At 45.4% G+C, this 19,054-nt stretch overlaps 1 protein-coding gene across 6 annotated transcripts; it reads left to right on the top strand.

The window, feature by feature from the left end:
- Window positions 1-35: 35 nt before the first annotated feature.
- Window positions 36-18,962, top strand: RABEPK (Rab9 effector protein with kelch motifs). Of its 6 annotated transcripts, none has more exons than XM_054688640.1 (8): window positions 37-98; window positions 6,330-6,388; window positions 8,291-8,448; window positions 10,676-10,828; window positions 13,717-13,878; window positions 14,805-14,954; window positions 18,190-18,339; window positions 18,653-18,962. In XM_054688640.1, the coding sequence occupies exons 1-8, from the start codon at window positions 48-50 to the stop codon at window positions 18,940-18,942; spliced, it is 1,173 nt and encodes a 390-aa protein (XP_054544615.1). In that variant the 5' UTR covers window positions 37-47; the 3' UTR covers window positions 18,943-18,962. The 6 variants fall into 6 exon arrangements, with proteins under 6 accessions (XP_054544614.1, XP_054544615.1, XP_037347915.1 ...); XM_037492018.2 differs by lacking the exon at window positions 37-98 and adding an exon at window positions 116-357; XM_037492016.2 differs by lacking the exon at window positions 37-98 and adding an exon at window positions 372-573.
- Window positions 18,963-19,054: the final 92 nt, after the last annotated feature.

Raw genomic sequence — 19,054 nt, 5'->3', positions numbered from 1 at the left:
GTCCGGCTCGCGAGAGACGTCTGCGCAGCGGCGTCAAGCTGGACTCGATGCTCCCCGCGGCTTCGGCACGCCCCGAGCCCTCGCCCGCCGAACGCAGGGTACGGGCCGCTAGAGGCCGACACGGTCCCGCGAGTGAGACCTGCTGGGATCCGTAGTTGTCTGCCGCGAGGGGTGCTGGGACTTGTAGTTTTCGGTAGTGGCCAGCTAGTCCTTCCCTTCCTTCAGAGTTACACCTCTAGGGACCCAGCGTGGCTTTTCCGATGCAAAGCAGAGAAGCAGGCGACTCTCATTTTCTGGTTTGTCACTCCGACCCTCTTAAGCATTCTGTCACCAGAACATCATCAGTTAAAAGTTGGGGTAAGCCTGGCCATCATACCCTATTTGCCCCTTTCCAAGGCCTTTTGAAAACCTTTCCTCTACCTGTGGCAGAGGTACCAGACTTCCAGCCCGGCAGGAAGGGAAATGCACGTTAAAGCGTTTCTGATGCTCAATGCTAGACAGAGCTGTTTTTCCGTTTAATCCTCATGAATAGCTGACCGCCAAATCTCGCTGGAAACCGTCGGCGGAGCCGAGGTTGGTGTATTATTGGTCGGACTGGCTTAAGTAGCCTTCAGTGTGAGTTCCACGAGGGCAGGGAGTTTTTGTCTTGTGGTCTCCGCATTGCCGGGGCAGTTCCTGGCACTCAGTTTACCAACATTCGGTCCGTTCAACAGCTATTTGTTGAACACTCTCTGTAAGCTCCTGGTACAGTTGTAGGCGCTTGGGATATTCAACAAAATAGATAAACATTCCTATTCTCAACCATGGTTTATTCTACTAGAGAAAACCGAACATAATAAATATAATAAGTAACGGCATAGCATATTAGAAAGTTTTGAGTGCTGAGGGAAAAAATTAGGGTAAGGTAGATGGGGTGATACATCTTAAGAACCAAGAAAGAGGTGGGGGAATTAACCATGCAAAGACCTGAGAGAAATTATAGGAAAATGTGGATGGGGAGGCTCTAAGACAGGAGCATATCTGGACTCGGTCTGGCTGCTATGAGAGACAGTAGGAGACAATGATTGCATCAGAGAAACCAATTAGGAAATTGTTATATAATCCAATAGTAGCAGGTATCAATAAGTCTGTTATGTAAGTGAACCTGGGCTGGATCTCCTCTGGCTCTAAGATATATTGGGGGGGGGGGGAGGACAAAGGCTTACGATGTAACTTATAAAGCTATCAGCAGCCACTGCAGCACGAGTTTGATCCCCAGCCGGGGAGCTACCCACGTGGCGCAGCAGACCTCTCCTGACTCACCCACTGCTCTCCTCAGCAGTGTACTTGGTCAATCTGCCTGTTCTGTTCCCCACTCTGTCTCTGGTGAATTCTCTCACCCCTCGTGCCTCCGGTCTGTACCCCAGCTCTTGTATGCATAAATAAATAAATCTTAAAAAAAATCTTTTAAAAAAAGATATATTGGGTATATTGGGGGAACATTTGGCTTAACTTTAGGCCTCTGGGCAAAGTTCTTTGGATCACTCAAGCAACTGTTTTGTAAGTATGAAATTGTTTCAAAGTAAAATTAATTTTTTTAAATTTGTTGGAAAATGATGATGCCGCAAGCATACCTTTCTTCATTTATTTAACAAATAGTTATGTAAGTAAGATAGTTAAGATGCTCATGGGGAAAACAATGAACATACGAGTGAGCAACTCATTCATTGCAAAGTAATTTGTACAAAAAAGGAAAAGGGATATAGGGAGAAAGAAAAGTGGAGTAGAAGAGACCTCATTAGCTTGTCAATATAGTGAAGGTAAAGTGTAGAGACTCCAGCACCAGAGGACTAGAACACAGGTCCAGGCTCTATTATTTACTCTGTGACTTTGACAAAGTCATTTATCCTTTCTGTGTTTTCTCAACTTATGGAGATAACAGTGCCTACCCCTCATGGAGGCGATAAGAATATTACCTACCTCACAGACTCATTCTGAAGTTAACAGAGTTAAAATATGGAAAGGGCTTAAAACAATAGCATGTACAAAGTGAGTACAATGTAAGTGTAAGCTCTGAACACTGTGGGGGTAGGAAGGACCTTTCTAAAGAGGTACATCTAGGATTTAGGAGATGAGGGATCAAAGAGATAATATGCACAGAGTTTCTTGGAGAAAAAAAATCCGAATGAGGAATTGCTGTTTGACTTCTTTTTTTAACAGCCCTCTTTGGAAAACCAGTAATTCACTTTTCATCTCGAGCCTCAGTAATGAATCCTACTCAAGATACCGTCTCAAAATTGGGAAGGAAAACAAATAGGGAGATGGATATGATGTTGTTTATGAACTATATAGTGCTTAAGAGGAAGGTGTCACCAGCATCATTGTTTGTTTGGCTGATAGTGAACAGGTAGGTAATAAGCTGATGGTGTGCCTTTCCAGTGAAAATAGCTGGGGGTCCTCATTACCAAATGATCTGGCAATAAGAAGTTCCCTCCTACAGACCTACCTCACTCACTGAATCTCAATCTTGACATCACAGCAGAGAGGAAGGAAAGCATCCCTCAGGGTGTTGGGCATGCTCTTAGGAGAGATCATAGGCACATTGGGTGGTTTGGGATGGAGACAGTGTATAGAACTTGCTAAGTGGAATGTGTTCTCAGTCTTCAGTGATCTCGGCTCCTGGTTCTGTTATTTATGTGAGTTAGTCATTTTAACTTCTCTGAGCCTCAATTTCATTTTTTTTTAAGATTTTAAAAAAAGATTTATTTATTTATGCATACAAGAACTGGGGTACAGGCCAGAGGTGTGGGGGGTGAGAGGATTCACCAGAGATAGGGGAACAGAACAGGCGGATTGACTGAAGTACACTGCTGAGGGGAGCAGCGGGCGACTCAGGAGAGGTCTGCTGTGCCATGTGGGTTGCTCCCTGGCAGGCCGGGGATCAAACTCATGCTGCAGAAGCTGCAGATAGCTTCATAGGTTGCATCTTAACCCCTTGTGCCACCAGGGAGGCCCCTTTTTAAAAGATTTTATTTTGGCTAGAAAAACTGGGGTGTAGGCCAGGGGTACAGGGATTGAGAGGGGGTGAAGAGGAGGATGGTGGTGTGAAAGAATTCACCAGAGACAGAGTGAGGAGCAGAACAGGTGGATCCACTGAAATACACTGCTAAGGGGAGACAGGAGACAGGAGTGGTCTGCTGTGCCTAGGCCTCAATTTCCATTTAAAAAATAGATCTCAAAAGTTCCTTCTAGCACTTTCTGAGACATGATTTCTTATCTAAAAGCATAGCCCCCGCAATGAAAATTGGTTGCTATTTCGCCTGCAAACCCTTCCAGTTTTTCTTGTTTATGTGCTAGTGCAGTGTGACACCTTGAAATAGACCTAGCCAAAGGATACAGGGGACATTCTGTGACTCTGAGCAGAAATCACCATCTAGATACACATGGACTTATGGCAGAGCCTACCTGGCCTTGGTTTTCTTTCGAAAAGAGAGCAAATGACGGAGCACTCCTAAACTCCTGTGGCAGACAGTTGATGGGGATTTTTCTATTTATATGAGAACTCACAAAGACTCCAGGTGTTTGAAATAGCATATTTGAGCAGTGAGGACAGCTGCAGACCTCAAAATCCATTTCATCTATAAATTCTCATTATGGTTTCAAGATTTAGCAGGTTGGCCTTTCAACTATACTATCGTATCTTCAACAGCGCTCTGTGAAGTTGGCTGTACTATTCCCCTTCTAGAGAGGAGGAAAGGGTGGCTCAAAAGGGGAAATAAACTTGTCATGTGTCAGAGTTAGATGATTACTGCTAGAGCTTGAATTTGAGCCTGAGTATGTCTGACTGTTTCTCACTATCCCATCATAACTCTGTCTTGGAGTTCCGTGGACTTCCTTAGTTATATTCTCTCTTTCCTAGAACAGTGATTGGCCTCAGCCCTCTTAAGTGACTGTAGATTTCTCTGATATATACACACAGGTGAAGCCATAGGTAACCTGTGGTTATGAAGGAAACCAAAAGTGATGCAGAGAAAACATCTAACTCAGGACCGGTGTCCAGAGTTCATTTACCACTCGCCATAGCATTACACTTCATAGGGACCCGCTCTGCACTTGCTGCTGGCACCTGCCCTTTACACCCACCACAACCTGCTACCAGAAATCTTACTAATTACATTTTGCAGATGGACGTCCCTCAGACTCAAGAGAAAAATAACTTCCCCAAGAATACTCTAATTTGATGGATGTTTTATTCCTTGCACTTTTTTAACGATTGTACTTAGTTCCTTATTTTTGTTTGTTTTTTCATCTCTCTAGTTATATTGTAAACCTCTGGAGGTCAGGGGCCTAGCTAGTCTCGGTCAGCATGGTCCCAGGCATCCCTGGCATAGCGACAGATGCGAATCAGGGAATGAGTCAGCTGTTTGAGGCGCCAAAGCTCAAACTAGCCTTAAGACTGTGCCTCCAGATCTCATTCCAAGGAAAGTGCCCTTAACTCTCCCTGTCACAAGCAATCCCTAACAACGTGGGGTACTGAAAATAGCCTAGGCCCTTTAAGGATCGCCCAGCTGCCCAAGGAACTGGGTCACCCAAGTGGACACCCAGCCCCCAGCTTTTCATCTGTGAGTCGTTTCCAAGTAGCCCTGGCTTATTTACCCCGCGGGGGAGGGAGAGCCCCAGGGACGGCTGGGCAGGTTTAGTTCCAGCAAAATGCAGAGCCTGGCTGACACCCGGGCCGGGAGGACCCTTCCCTGCCCCCTCCAAGGCCGCGCCCCGGGGGCGGGGAGCAGGGGAGCGGTTGACAGCCGCGCTTTTCCGGGGTCTGGGGGCGGGGCGAGGGCCCAAGTCCAGCCCCCATTGGGGCGGAGCCACCGCCCGGGTCCGGCCTGAGCCTCCGCAGGTAAAGCAATGCGGCCCAGGGGACTGCGGGGGGTCTTCGGGCCCAGGAGCTGGCGCGATTCCGGGCAGGGGCTGCGGGGAGTGGGCCCCGGCTGGATGGAAAGCGTCGGGGAAGATCCCTGCCTCCGGCCCGGCCACACTAACCGAAGGCATTAGCCTGTGCTCTTCCGACCTTGTCTCAGGTCCCTGTCGCTGCCATGCGGGTCTGGGACTTAAGGGGGAGGTGGAGGAGACTGGCAGAGGTGGCTGCAGGATGTCCTGCTCCATGCGAAGTTGACCCCACTGAGCTCTGGGCTTTAGGGGCAGCAGTCAGTGGCTGAGGATGCTTGTCGGGTTTCGCCATTCATCTCTCAGAAATCTCATGCATTTTCTTTCCTCACTAACCCTCACCTCTACTCTGTGTGGGGACCCTGAATCAGACGCCCAGCTCTTTAGAATTCCTAGAATTTAGTCTAGGAATTTTAGATAGATAGATAATTACACTCAGGGTGGTGCCTGCAGTGATGGTGGCTTAATGGGTACCTTCAGAGGACAGAGAAGGAAATAACCTGAAGGTGTAAGTGGATACCAACAAATCAGGGAAGAGTTAGTTGAGGAGGGGACATTTGAACTGGGCTTTGGAGGTTGACTAGGAGTTTGCTGGTTGACCAAAAGGAAAGGAACATTTGAAATGGGGGAAATAGCACAGGCTACAAGTTATGAAAGGACTTGCCCTGTTAGACAACAAATACTATAGCAAGAACAATTCAGTATAGCTCAAAATTTTGGACATAAGTTCCTGGAAAGAAGGTTGGATCCAGAAGACTTTGAATGCCTGTGGCGGCTAGGATTTATTTAGAGTTCAGTATTTTCTCAGCCTTTAGAATGTGTTAGTTTTGATAAATATCTTATGGACTTTTAAATTTTATTTTTTTAAAGATTTATTTATTTATACAAGAACTGGAGTACAGGCCAGAGGTGTGGGTAGGTGAGAGGATTCACCAGAGAGAGCAGGAACAGATTGGCATACTGTCTGAATCACACTGCTGAGGGGAGCAGCGGGCGAGGCCAGAAGGGTCTGCTGTGCCATGTGAATTGCTCCCTGGCCAGCCGGGGATGAAACTCCATGCTTCAGTGGCTGCGATAGCTTCATAGGTTGCATCTCAACCCCCTGCGCCACCAGGGAGGCCCCTGAAATTTTATTTTGATATATACCCCTCCTTCATGAAATCACAGACACAGAAAACTCTAGCCAAAAAACTTCTGAAACTGTGTTAAGAAAGTTGTTAAAATTGCCTCCCAAATATTTGATTATATCAAAGAGTTGGCAGTGCTTATTCAAATTAACTCATCCTTAATGTTTGGCATCCTAACAGGAGAGATTTCAAAGAGGGGGGAATATGATTTGTTCAGTGTTTTAGGCAGAAAATAATCATAAATGTCTAAAAAGTGCTTTTATTTCTTCTGCGTAGGACATCATGAAGCAGCTGCCAGTCTTGGAGCCTGGAGACAAGCCCAGGAAAGCAACATGGTCTGTAAGGAAGGATTGAGACACAGAAAAACATGAGTTTTTGTTTCATTTATAAGTAGTTTACTAACATGTTTGATCATCAATGAAAAAGTGTAGAGATGAAACTGACTGCAGTTTCTGGTAATTAGACTCAAACAGTCTGAGAAGGTCTTTGGAGGAAAGATAGTGGGGCAATAATTATCACAGAGCAGATGTTGATTTTATTAAAATCCATTTACCAGGAAGAGAAAGGCACTGACCATCTGGCACCCTCAGCTCCAATGCTGTGTCTTCCCCCAAGCTGTGGCTCATTTTTAAGATTTTCAGGGAATTGAGTTTGGAATAAACAGGCTTCACTGTTTCTTGACTGCGTGTTCAACCAACCCTTTATTTGACAACTAACACTGGCCTGGCAGAGGCAGCTGGTGTGTAGGTGCTGAGGGCACAAAGGTGAATAATCTCAGTGTCGTGGGGACTACAGACTAAACTGGTGATGGTGATGAAATGTGAGTGGTACTGAAGCAGGACACACAGAGTGATGAGGGAGAGAAGGCCATCCTCTGTAAGACCTTGGAGGGCCTCTGCTGACTTTCCTGCCTCCGCTCTTGGTCTTCACCCAACATAAATCTGACCATGGCATTCTCCCCTCAGAAATCTTTTCTTTGGGGGGCCTCCCCGGTGGTGCAGCAGGTTGAGCGCCGCGCTGTGAAGCTGTCTGCAGCCTCTGCAGTGTGGGTTTGATTCCTGGCCAGCGAGGGAAATACCCAGATGGCGCGGCAGACCTCTCCTGTCTCACCCGTTGCTCCCCTCAGCAGTGACTTCATCCTTCTGCCTGTTCTCCTCCCTGCTCTGTCTCTGGTGAATTCTCTCACCCTCCCATGCCTCTGGCCTGTACCCCAGTTCTTGTATAAATAAATAAATCTTTAAAAAAATTATTAACTCAAGATTTATTTATTTACATATGCATAGAAGAACTGGGGTGTAGGCCAGAGGTGCAGGGGGTGAGAGGATTCACCAGAGACAGAGTGGGGAGCAGAACAGGCAGATCTACTGAAATACACTGCTGAGGGGAACAGTGGGTGAGACAGGAGAGGTCTGCTGTGCCTGGCCTGGGCCTGGCTGGCATGGAACTCAGGCCACAATGGCTGGTGATAGCTTGATAGCCTTGAGACTTTAACCCTTGTGCCACCAGGTAGGCCCAGCAACGGAATTTTCTTCTGCAAGAAGCTTAAAGTAAATGTTTTCTGAGTCAGTGATCAGAATAATTTTTAAGAGTGGAATGATTGGGTCCTATATTTGATTTTTCAAAGTTCTAGCTTTGGCTCTCATCAGGTCAAGCTTTTTAAGAACATTCCTGGTCAGAGGGATGTATCACTGGCTAATGTGATTGCACATAGATCTCTAGGCCCATTCACTGGGTCCTTCCTTGCACTATTATAAAACTTCATCTTAGCTCTGACAATCACCTCTCCAGGTAAAAGCTGTTGCTCTCCTCATTTTACAAATGAGGAAACTGAGGTTGAGAAAGGTTAAGTGACTTCCAAAAGGTCACACAACTAGGAAGTGCCTGGATTGGGACGAACTTGGTCTGTCCGACCTCACCTGTGCTTGTATCTACCACCCTGTGTCTGGACATATCAGTGAACATTTCTTGGTGTCAGTTTTCCTATCTGCCAAATGAGACAGATAGTGCATCCCCACTAGGCTACTGTGAGATGGAAACAATGGTCATATTGAAAAAGTCAGAGGTTATGTGCAAATGGAAGATACTGTTATTAATCAGACTGCTTTGCTGGATACAAGTTAAAGTGTCTGTGTATGTGCAAGATCCTCATGCTGGTGAATATTTCATGAGGAATAGAAAGAGCACTTTGCACATTTACTTTCTGCTCAGGCCTTCTGAATGTGTCCTCCTTTTGGCAGGTATATCTTGGCCCTCCCTGGAGACAGCCCCTGTGCGCGGGTTGGCCATAGCTGCTCATACTTGCCCCCAGTTGGTGATGCCAAGAGAGGGAAGGTCTTTATTGTTGGGGGAGCAGATCCAAACAGGAGCTTCTCAGATGTGCACACCATGGATCTGGGTAAGTCCAGCAGCTGCAGGGCACATGCCTGGTGGCCAGAGAGCAGGGATTTTGCTGCCCAGCCCTGACCATTCCTAAGCACACCAGTTCAGACCAGATAGCAGTTTATAAAAGAAAATGAACATCACTAAGAGATCCATGCAGTCTCAGCAGACTGCTAAACTCACCCATCAAAGCATTACCTCCTTGTTGGGCAGGAAAGAGTCCCAAGAAGTCCTGAACATCCAGTCATTCTGTCATCAGATTTTTTTTTTTAAAGATTGATTTATTTATGCATACAAGAGCTGAGGTACAGGCCAGAGTTGGGGGTGAGGGGGATGAGAGGATTCACCAGAGACAAAGTAGGGAACAGAACAGGCAGATTGACCAAAGTATACTGCTGAGGGGAGCAGCGGGAGAATCAGGAGAGGTCTGCTGAGTCATGTGGGTTGCTCCCTGGCCGGCCGGGGATCAAACTCATGATATAGAGGCTGTGGATTGCTTCATAATGTGCTGCTTAACCCCTTGCGCCACCAGGGAGGCCCTCATCAGATATTTCTCTGGGCGACATTGATGACCTCACCTCCTCTGTCATCCACACATCCAATTAATCACACTAAATATCTCTCTTTTCATCCATGTCTGTCTATTCTCACTACTCTCAATTAGACTATTACAACAGCTCTGTTCTTGTCTCCCTGCTTGCAAGGTTGCCCCAGTGCAGTACATTTTCCACACCTAGCCAGGGAGTAGAACCTGAAATACACACCTGACCACATCACTTCCACATTTCAGGCCTTTCCCAGGTTCATTTTTTGGCTCTCTCAAGCCCATGTTTATGACACCGAATAGCCTTCATTTCCTTGAACACATCTTGAACCCCCAGCTCTAAGTCTTTGCACATGTTGTTCCCTCTGATTGAAAAGCTCTTCCCTTTCCTTATTGTTTGGCTACTGTTGATCTTTCAGATCCTGGGTTAAATGTTACTTCCATTAGGAAGCTTCCCCTGAAGCCTCTGGACTAGTTTCGGTGCCATTGTAAAGGAGACCCTGCTTTTGCTTCTCTGCTCCTATGTCTCCTTCCAACACTCGTCTCAATCTTCACTTCTAGCTCCGGCTGCAACACCAGCCAGAAATGATGAAGACCAAATAGATATTTCTTTTTCTTTTCTTTTTTTAAGATTTTATTTATTTTTTATTTATTTTTTATTTATTTTTGCATAGAAGAACTGGGGTGGAGGCCACAGGTGCAGGGGGGTGGTGAGAAGATTCACCAGAGACAGAGTGGGGAGCAGAACAGACAAATACACTGAAATACACTGCTGAGGGGAGCAGCAGGGAGACCTGAGATGTCTGCTGTACCATGTGGGTAGCTCCCTCGTGGGGTTCAAACTCGTGCTGCAGTGGTTGCTATCTGCATAGCTTCATAGTGCTGAGACTTAACCCCTTGTGCTACCAGGGAGGCCCCCCAAATATACACTTCTTAATAGAAATCACAAAGTCATAACCACTCTCTATTTCCATAGTATCCTGTGCATTCCCAATTTATTCCCTTTTATCTCCCCTTCCCACATGATTGTTTCTTGTCTTCTTTGCAGGGGTATAAGCTCCTTGTTAACAAGGAACTTGCTCATCATTTTATCCCCAGCCACTACTATAGTGCCTGGCACAGAGTAGGAGCTTTATAAATATTAGATGAATGAATGACTGAGTGAATGAACAAATGAATGGTGATCACTGTGTACTATACACAATGGCAGGACAAACTAATGATGCACTTGCAGTCTTTGTTATTCCATGTTACATCCTGAACTTTTTAGAGGTCGACCACATTCCCTTGAGTGATCTGCAGTTACTTGTTTAAGTGTTTGACCCTCTTCTCTACCCTGCCCCAAATTGGTCAACCAGTATTAGAAGTAGTCAGCCCAGGGCCTCCCTGGTGGCGCATGGGTTAAGGCGCAACCTATGAAGCTATCCGCAGCCACTACAGCACGAGTTTGATCCCCAGCCGGGGAGCTACCCACATGGCGCAGCAGACCTCTCCTCACTCGCCCTCTGCTCCCCTCAGCAGTGTATTTCAGTGAGTCTGCCTGTTCTGTCCCCCGCTCTGTCTCTGGTGAATCCTCTCACCACCCCCATACCTCTGGCCTGTACCCCAGTTCATGTATGCATAAATAAATAAATCTTTAAAAAAAAAAAAAAGTAGAAGTAGGCAGCCCAGTCTAGGAACTGAGTGAAATATTTTCTAGGAACACACCGATGGAACTTAGCCACCCTGGAAGGCCTTTTGCCCCGATATGAACATGCCAGCTTCATTCCCTCCTGTACCCCGGACAGCATCTGGGTATTTGGAGGTGCCGACCAGTCAGGAAATCGAAATTGCCTGCAAGTGCTAAATCCTGGTAAGTAGCCAATGATTATTTTAATTACTTAAATAAGTAAACCTAATTCTAAATACCAAACTAAAACCTATTTGGATTGTATTGATTAATATGTCTAACTTTATCGACCTCATAGAAAATGGGAATTTTAATTTCTGGCAGAATCTGAAAATAATGAAATTATGCTTTATTGCTCTGACATGTACAGTTATCAACTTCTTAAAAGCCAGAGCTGGAAGAGCTTCAGAGAACAGCAGTATGGAGAGGGCAACCCAGGTCCAGCAAAGAGCAGTGACTTTCCTAAAGAGACCGAGGAATCATTAACTGAGTCAGACTAGAACCTAAGTCACTAGTCGCAATTGGGGCCCCCAATGGACTCTTGGTCATGACAGGAAACATTTTTTGGTTCTCATAACTTGGGGTGGAGAGGTTGCTCATGGCATCTGGTGGATAGAGGCTGAAGATACTGCTGTGCGTCCTCTAATGCGCACAAGTGTGCTGCGGACCAGCACAGCAGTAGACGATGAGGCCACCTCAGGGTTGAGAGAAGCGTGCAGGGTGGTCAGGTGCCCAGCCGGACCTAGGGACCGTGGCGCAAGCCATTAGCCCTAAGGGTCACTGCAGGGGGAGGTGCAGCACAAGTGCTCCCACAATAAACAATTATCTGGTCTGACACGTTAAGAAATGCTGACCTAGCAGTGCTTCTCCCTGTATTTATGCATGCTGGGGTGTAAGCCAGAGATGCAGGGGATGAGAGGATTCTCCTGAGACAGAATGGGGAGCAGAACAGGCAGACCTACTGAAATATACTGCTGAGGGGAGTAGCAAGCGAGACAGGAGAGATCTGCTGCGCCATGCGTGTCAGCTCCCTAGCCGGGGATTGAACTCAGGCCATAACAGTGACAGTGATGAGATTTAACCCACCGACCACCAGGGAGGCCCTTTGTAAACATTTTTAATACTTTGTGGACAAAGTCATGGCCATCTTTGTTCAGAAATCACTGACTATACTTCAAATTCTTTCACAACTCAATCCCAGAAATAAAGACTAAGTGAAACACTGTGAACTTTTAGACTTTTGATACATGTTACCTAGTTGTTCTCCAGAAAGGTTTTTCCAATTTATCTTCTCTCCAGCAGTGTTTAATACTGTGTTTTGCTCCTGACTGGAATTGAATTTATAATTGTTATACATGACTGATTTAGGAAAAAGAAACATTTATCTAACTGTCTAAATATGCATTTTGTTCATTGCTCATAACATGGACATTTTTCACATAAAAACCAGCTCTTGCCCAGCTACTTCCATCAGCAATATATTTATTTACACAATAGTTGTTTTTTTGTCACTTTGGGATAATAACATTTATTCCTACATTGGTAAGTCTGGCAAATATTTAAATTAACTTTAATATTCGGCACAGTTACTGCTTTATAATTGTTGTGGCTGATGTAGCTATGGCTTGGCAGATGGAAATCAGTTCTGGAAACCAAGCTTTTAAATTTTCAATGATGGCAACCATTTAAATAAAATACATTGAGAATTTGGAAAGCTTCTGTCAAAGGAATTGATTTTGTACCAGATCCTTTTTCTCTCCTAGAAAGTATAATTTGATACATGCCCAAGAAATATGAAAAATGTGAGTCATTAGTTGCTTTTGTTACTAAGGCAAGTCCCTCATGTGGCTTTAGATTCCTTTGTAATTTTTTTTGTCCTAGTTTTTGGCTTGGCAGCAACACAACACAGAATCTTCTGATCCTGGAGGTTGTGAACCTTCTAAATCCCCTCAATCTAAAAGCTCTCCAAGACCTGTAGCTATAGAGACAATTACATTTTGCTTTTGATTAGCTGAGACTTATTTGGTCTCCAGGTTCAGATTTAAGTCCCATACATATTACCAGTGCTTCAGGCAGCTGTTTATATATTGACTGAAGACCTTTACAAAAGACATATAATCTCCCAGGCAAGAAATAATTCCAGGTACACTGTGGTGGAGTAACTATGAGAGTCTTGACAGATCTGAGTTCAACCCCCCTGCTCTATGACCTGGGGGAAAGGATTTGAATTTTCTGAGCTTCACTTCCCTCATCTGTAAAGTGGGGCTGCTTTCCACCCACCTCCCAGGGTTAAATGAACATAGGGGGAATGGCAGAGTGCTCCCGGCAATGATTCTGCTTGGAGAAAGTACTCAATTACTGTATCTGTGTTTGTAAAATGTATGCTTCTTTCCAAAAAGAGGTAAGCTTGTGGATACATCTACCTAGGTGGGGAAATGTTATTCTCAAGTCAGAAGAATGAAAAGAACATAGATATTGGTGTTATTAAGACAGCATTAGAATCCCAATTTAGCCATGTCCCCTTAAACAAGTGATTTAATCTGGCTTTGCTTCAATTCTCTTATCTGTAAAATGGGTGAAGTAATATTTATTTAGTACTTACTGTTGGTAGGAACTATTATTAGTACTAGTGAAGCTGTGATAACATGGTCTACGTTCTCCTAGTGGCCATATATCTTGGGAAATTTGGCACATTTGGTTTCTAGCATCTAGTGGGAAGGAATTTTAACATGTTGGGCCCCTCTGCATGGGCACAGGGCAGGGTAGTCAGCAGAGTGGAAGAGGGTTCAGAAAACGTGTTTGAAGGCCTCCAAAAAACAAATTGGTTTCATTCTTAATTGTAATTGTGGTTCTTCAATCTTGGGAATATGAGTCTCTCTGGCAAATTCTACGTATTGTAGACCTGCCCCTCGAGTTTGGTAACATGAGATCCCTACCACCAAAGATCCCTGTCTGCTTTGCTGTCCCCATCGGGGTTTGGGGCTTGAAGGGTGACTCTGCCTAGCCCCAGAGTCAAGGTCAGGGGCCCCACAGCCTGCATATTTTAGGTGCCTGCCTTCTCTCTGGAACAGAAACCAGGACTTGGACCATGCCAGAGGTGACCAGCCCCCCACCATCTCCAAGAACATTCCACACATCATCAGCAGCTATTGGAAACCAGCTGTATGTCTTTGGGGGTGGAGAGAGAGGCGCCCAGCCTGTGCAAGATGTGAAACTTCATGTGTTTGATGCAAGTATGAACTGGTGGACACCTTGGGGTTGTCATTAATTAAGTCAGGGCTGCCTGGGGCTGCGGCTTTCCTGATTTAGGGAACAGAGATTATAGATGCTATTCTATGTCTTATTTTTGCTAGAATAAGGGTAGATCTTAGTAGTTAAAAGCATGAATTTAGAAACCACAGCACCTGAACCCAGGTCCTGATCTGATACATACTTTCTTTTTTACTATTTTATTAAGGAATCGTTTTATAATACTATATATGTTTTAGGGGTATAGATTCACACTTCTTAAAAAATATGTTATTATGCCATGCCCACAATGAAAGCCCCCAAATCCTCTACTGTAGTTCATTGGACCCTGTACCTGACACATACTTTCTGTATTACCTTTTTAAAAAATATTTTATTTATTCATTTTTTGCATAGAAGAACTGGGGTGTAGGCCAGCGATATATATGGGAGGTGAGAGGATTCACCTGAGACAGAGTGGGGAGCAGAACAGGCCAATCTACTAAAGTACACTGCTGAGGGGAGCAGCAGGTGAGACAGGAAAGGTCTGCTGCACCATATGGGTCAGTTCCCTGGCCAGGGATTGAACCCTTGCAGCAGTGGCTAGTGATAGCGTGATAGCGCTGAGACTTTAACCCCTGCACAACCAGGGAGGCCTAGGGGAAGATCTTTTTATTCAAAGCAAGGGATGGTTTCCTAATGCCTAGAAGAAGGGGCAGGCACGTTAGGTAGTGAATTCTGCAGCCCTGGAAGTGTTCAGGCAGAGGCTGTACAGGCTGTGGAGGGAAAGAGACCCAGATTAGGTTAGTGAGTTGGAGTGAATAACCCTCCCCAAGATCACTTTCTGCTTGGAGGATCTCTGCTTGCTGGGAAGTGAGGTTGGGTGTATTTCTCAGCTTTGTCATCTGATGTCAGTGAATTACTTTTCTAGGCACTCTGACCTGGTCACAGCCAGAGACACTTGGAGAGCCTCCATCCCCCCGACATGGCCATGTGATGGTGGCAGTGGGGACAAAGCTCTTCATCCATGGAGGCTTGTCAGGGGACAAATTCTATGATGATCTCCACTGCATTGACATAAGTAAGTAGAGTAAAAGGCATTAGGGCTTGTCTTCTTCTTTTTTTTTTTTTGCAATAGTTTTTTTTTGTTTTTGTTTTTAAGATTTATTTATTTATTTATACAAGCACTGGGTACAGTCAGAAGCACGGGAGGGTGAGAGAATTCACCAGAGCCAGAGCCGGGAACAGAACAGGCAGAGTGATGAAATACACTGCTGAGGGGAGCAGTGGGCATGGCAGGAGAGGTCTGTTGTGCCATGTGGGACCCTCGCCGGTGGCTGGGGATCCAACCTGCGCTGCAGAGCCTGCAGGCAGCTTCACAGCCCAGCGCTCAACCGCTGCGCCACCAGGGGAGGCCCGTGGGCTTGTCTTCTTAAAATGAAATAAATAAAATGTGCTTTGATAGAATTTAGCCTTATTCTTAGTGAAGGTAGTTTGACCAACCAGCGGAATTTTTACCATGTTCTGTCAAATATGGCTTTGATAATAATGATGGAAGCAAACATTTCCTGAGTGTTTGCTCACTTTGAACAATCCTGATCCTTCATTAAAATTCGCTACAGGGGGCCTCCCTTGTGGTGTAAGGGATTAAGTCTCAGCACTATGAAGCTACCAGCAGCCACTGCAGCATAAGTTCGATTCCTGGCCAGGGAGTTAACCCACATGGCACAGTAGACTTCTCTTGTTTAAATTATTATTTAAAAATAATAATAATTAAAATTCACTATATTTTGTGTTTATTTTATCATTTTAAACCCAAGTTTTTGGGGTTTTTTAAAAAGATTTATTTCTATTTATTTATGCATGCAAGAGCTGAGGTGTAGGCCAGAGGTGCAGCGGGGTAGGAGAATTCACCAGAGACAGTGGGGAGCAGAACAGGCAGATCTACTGAAATACACTGCTGAGGGGAGCAGTGGGCAAGGTAGGAGAGGTCTGCTGCACCATGTGGGTTAGCTCCCTGGCTGGCTGGGGATTGAACTCATGCTGCAGTGGCTGGCAATAGCTTGATAACTCTGTCTTTAACCCAGAATTTTTCTACTGAACACTTAAAAAAACAGGAGGAAGCAAGTAGAAAGGGAAAGTTGAGAAGAACATGAGAATCTCCTTGAAGTGTCCACAGGGCTGATGCCCAGCAGAGTCCAGACCCATTCTTCAGGCCATGGTCCTGACTCCTTCCTTCAAACTGTGAGCTCCTATCAGGGCAGAGATTTTTGTCTCCTTGTTTCCAAAGTATATTTTCAGCACTTGGCACAGTGACTGGCATATCAAGGATGATGAGGGCATATCTGTAAATGAGTGGACAGATGAAGGAATACCATGTTCTGTGTTGCTCCAGCAAGAATTGAAACAGAAGGCACACGATCTGCTGTGCAGCAGATCAGGCTGCCTGGGCAAGCCTGGTTCTCTGGCTTGGTGACATCTGACACCAGGTGACTCTGGCTGGGATTCCTGTATTGGCTAGAATTTTGACTGGATTGGGTGATTCTTCCTTCCCACTCTGAGATCTCTTGAGTTGACACATGAAAAATAACTCCAAGAAAGTGTCCCTTGCAGGGAGTCAAATGGGGTTCTAATGTTTATTTTTAAAAAGAAAGTCCTTTTCTTGTGTGCCAAGGTAGTAGATCCTGGCTCCTCTTCTTCCTTTCCACCAAAGTAGTTCTCTAAGCCTCAAATTGAGTGACAGTTTGCCTCATTTAGATGCTCGTTTGAAAAGATGTAAATATTGGGCCTCCCTGGTGGTACAAGGGGTTAAAATGCAACCTATGATGCTGTCCGCAACCTCTGCAGCACAAGTTCGATTCGCTGGCCAGGGAGCAACCCACAAGGCGCAGCAGACCTCTCCTGACTCGCCTGCTGCTCCCCTCAGCACTGTATTTCAGTCAGTCTGCCTGTTCTGTTCCCCGCTCTGTCTCTGGTGAATCCTCTCACCCCCCACACCTCTGGCCTGTACCCCAGCTCTTGTACGCATAAATAAATAAATCTTTAAAAAAAAGAAAGAAAGAAAAGATGTAAATATTCCTGCACAAGTAGGTTGAGAGCATTTGTGGAGATTGGGATAAGAACACAGGTTTTGGGGCCTCCCCGGTGGCGCAGCGGTTGAGCGCTGGGTTGCAAAGCTGCCTGTGGCCTCTGCGGCGCCGGTTCAATCCCCGGCTGCTCCCCGGCCACCGGAGGAGGGTCCCACATGGCGCACAGACTTCTCCTGCCGCCCGCTGCTCCCCTCAGCAGTGTACTTCGGTCCTTCTGCCTGCTCTGCTCCCCGCTCTGGTGAATTCTCTCACCCTCCCGCGCTTCTGACTGTACCCAGTGCATGTATAAACAAAAAAAAAAAAAAAAAACCCAACCAAACAAACAAATAAATAAATAAAACATGCCTCTATAAAAAAAAAAAAAAAAAAAAAGAACACAGGTTTTGGAGTCAGACCTGAGTATGGTTCTGGCACTGTCACTTGCTAGCTGTGGGATCTCTGACAAATCTTTTACCCTTTCCTCTAGTCCTGTTTCCTCCTCTGTAAGAAAAAAGGGGGGGTAGGCAGGATAGCAATTTCATAGCACTGTTACAAGAATTAAGTGACTGAGGTATTTAAAGGGTCAAGCCAGTGTTCACAAAATTGCTTTCTAAAGAACTGTGTTTATTTTATTTTTAAGATTTATTTATTTTTATACAAGAGCTGGGGTACAGATCAGAGGCGTGGGAGGGTGAGAGGATTCACTAGAGACAGAGCAGGGAGCAGAACAGGCAAACGACAGAAATACATTGCTGAGGGGAGCAGCAGGTGAGACAGGAGAGGTCTGCACCACCATGTGGGATTTTCGCTGGCCAGGATTGAACCTGCACTGCCAAGGCTGCAGACAGCTTCACAACACGGCGCTCAACCCGCTGCTCCACTGGGGAGGCCCTAAAGGACTGTGTTTATAACATGTGCACAAGTGCACACACATGAACACAATTCTTGGAACCTCATCGCTTGACTCCAAAATAGTTAATGTTGTTGGTCACCATGAGGGCATCACATTTCTCTGTGTACTCCAAAGACCACCTGTACCAGAATCACTGGGATGTTGGTTGAAAATAGAGGTTACTGAGCACCTCCCTCCCTGGACCACCCCATATAATTTTGTTTCACACAGTGAACTCTCACAGCTCTTAGTAAATGCCAATCAGTGATTGGTTTGCAAATTGCTGGAGTCTGATAGGTAAGTGTGAAACCACAGTTTCGACCATGTTTTGCCTTATTTGTTCTTTTTCTTGGCAGGTGACATGAAGTGGCAGCAGCTAAGTCCCTCTGGGGCAGCTCCCACAGGCTGTGCTGCCCACTCAGCTGTGGCTGTGGGAAAACACATGTATGTCTTCGGAGGGATGACACCCACAGGTGCGCTGGACACAATGTACCAGTATCACATAGGTGAGCAGGTGCCCCCTGGAGGTTTTAAATAAAAGGGTGAACCCATTCTTTGAAAAGTATGGCACTTTAACTGACTGGTCCGGAGAGGTCAAAAATCCAAAGAAATAAACTAAAAATAAGAAAAAACAAATCCAAAGAAATAAAAACTTGTAGAGAAATGACATTATCTAAGCCATAATACGGTCACTAGGTTCCCAACCCCCCCCCCCCACCATTTATTTCCTGTTTTTGTTAGGGCTCAGCTGATACAGCAAATCACTGATCATTTCTAGAAATCCCTTAACTCTGTACGTGTGTGTCTTCCCTAACACAGAAAAGCAGCATTGGACCCTGCTTAAATTTGAAACCTTTCTACCTGCTGGACGATTGGACCATTCTATGTGTATCATTCCGTGGCCAGTGATGTCTCCTGAGAAAGAAGATTCAGATTCTGTCACTCTGAATTGTGGTGCTGACAAAGGGAATTCTGCGGCTGAGGGAATGTGCCCAAGTGGTGACTCACTGGAGGAAAGTCATACTGACATACTGCTCTGTTTTGTGTTTGGTGGGATGAATACAGAGGGGGAAATCTATGATGATTGTATTGTGACCGTAGTTGACTAATAAAAGCCATGTTTTTATTAATTCTGAATGTCAGTTACCTTCAGAAAAGTTGCATGAAACCTTAGCTGTTTTATAATCTCCAACTTTTTCCCTGCACTACATACCTCCCTTG

This window comes from Talpa occidentalis, unplaced genomic scaffold, assembly GCF_014898055.3.
Source record: "Talpa occidentalis isolate TD23 unplaced genomic scaffold, MPIMG_talOcc4v2.1 talOcc4.7, whole genome shotgun sequence".
Classification (NCBI taxonomy): domain Eukaryota; kingdom Metazoa; phylum Chordata; class Mammalia; order Eulipotyphla; family Talpidae; genus Talpa; species Talpa occidentalis.
This window is presented reverse-complemented; position numbering and strand designations above follow the sequence as displayed.

Bases quoted from the DNA above. Each gene is read 5' to 3' on its own strand.
- RABEPK (XM_054688640.1), top strand. From the start codon at position 48: ATGCTCCCCGCGGCTTCGGCACGCCCCGAGCCCTCGCCCGCCGAACGC. The intron at 14,955-18,189 runs GTAAGTAGAGTA...TTTTCTTGGCAG, and splicing joins TCTCCACTGCATTGACATAA to GTGACATGAAGTGGCAGCAG. The intron at 18,340-18,652 runs GTGAGCAGGTGC...TCCCTAACACAG, and splicing joins AATGTACCAGTATCACATAG to AAAAGCAGCATTGGACCCTG.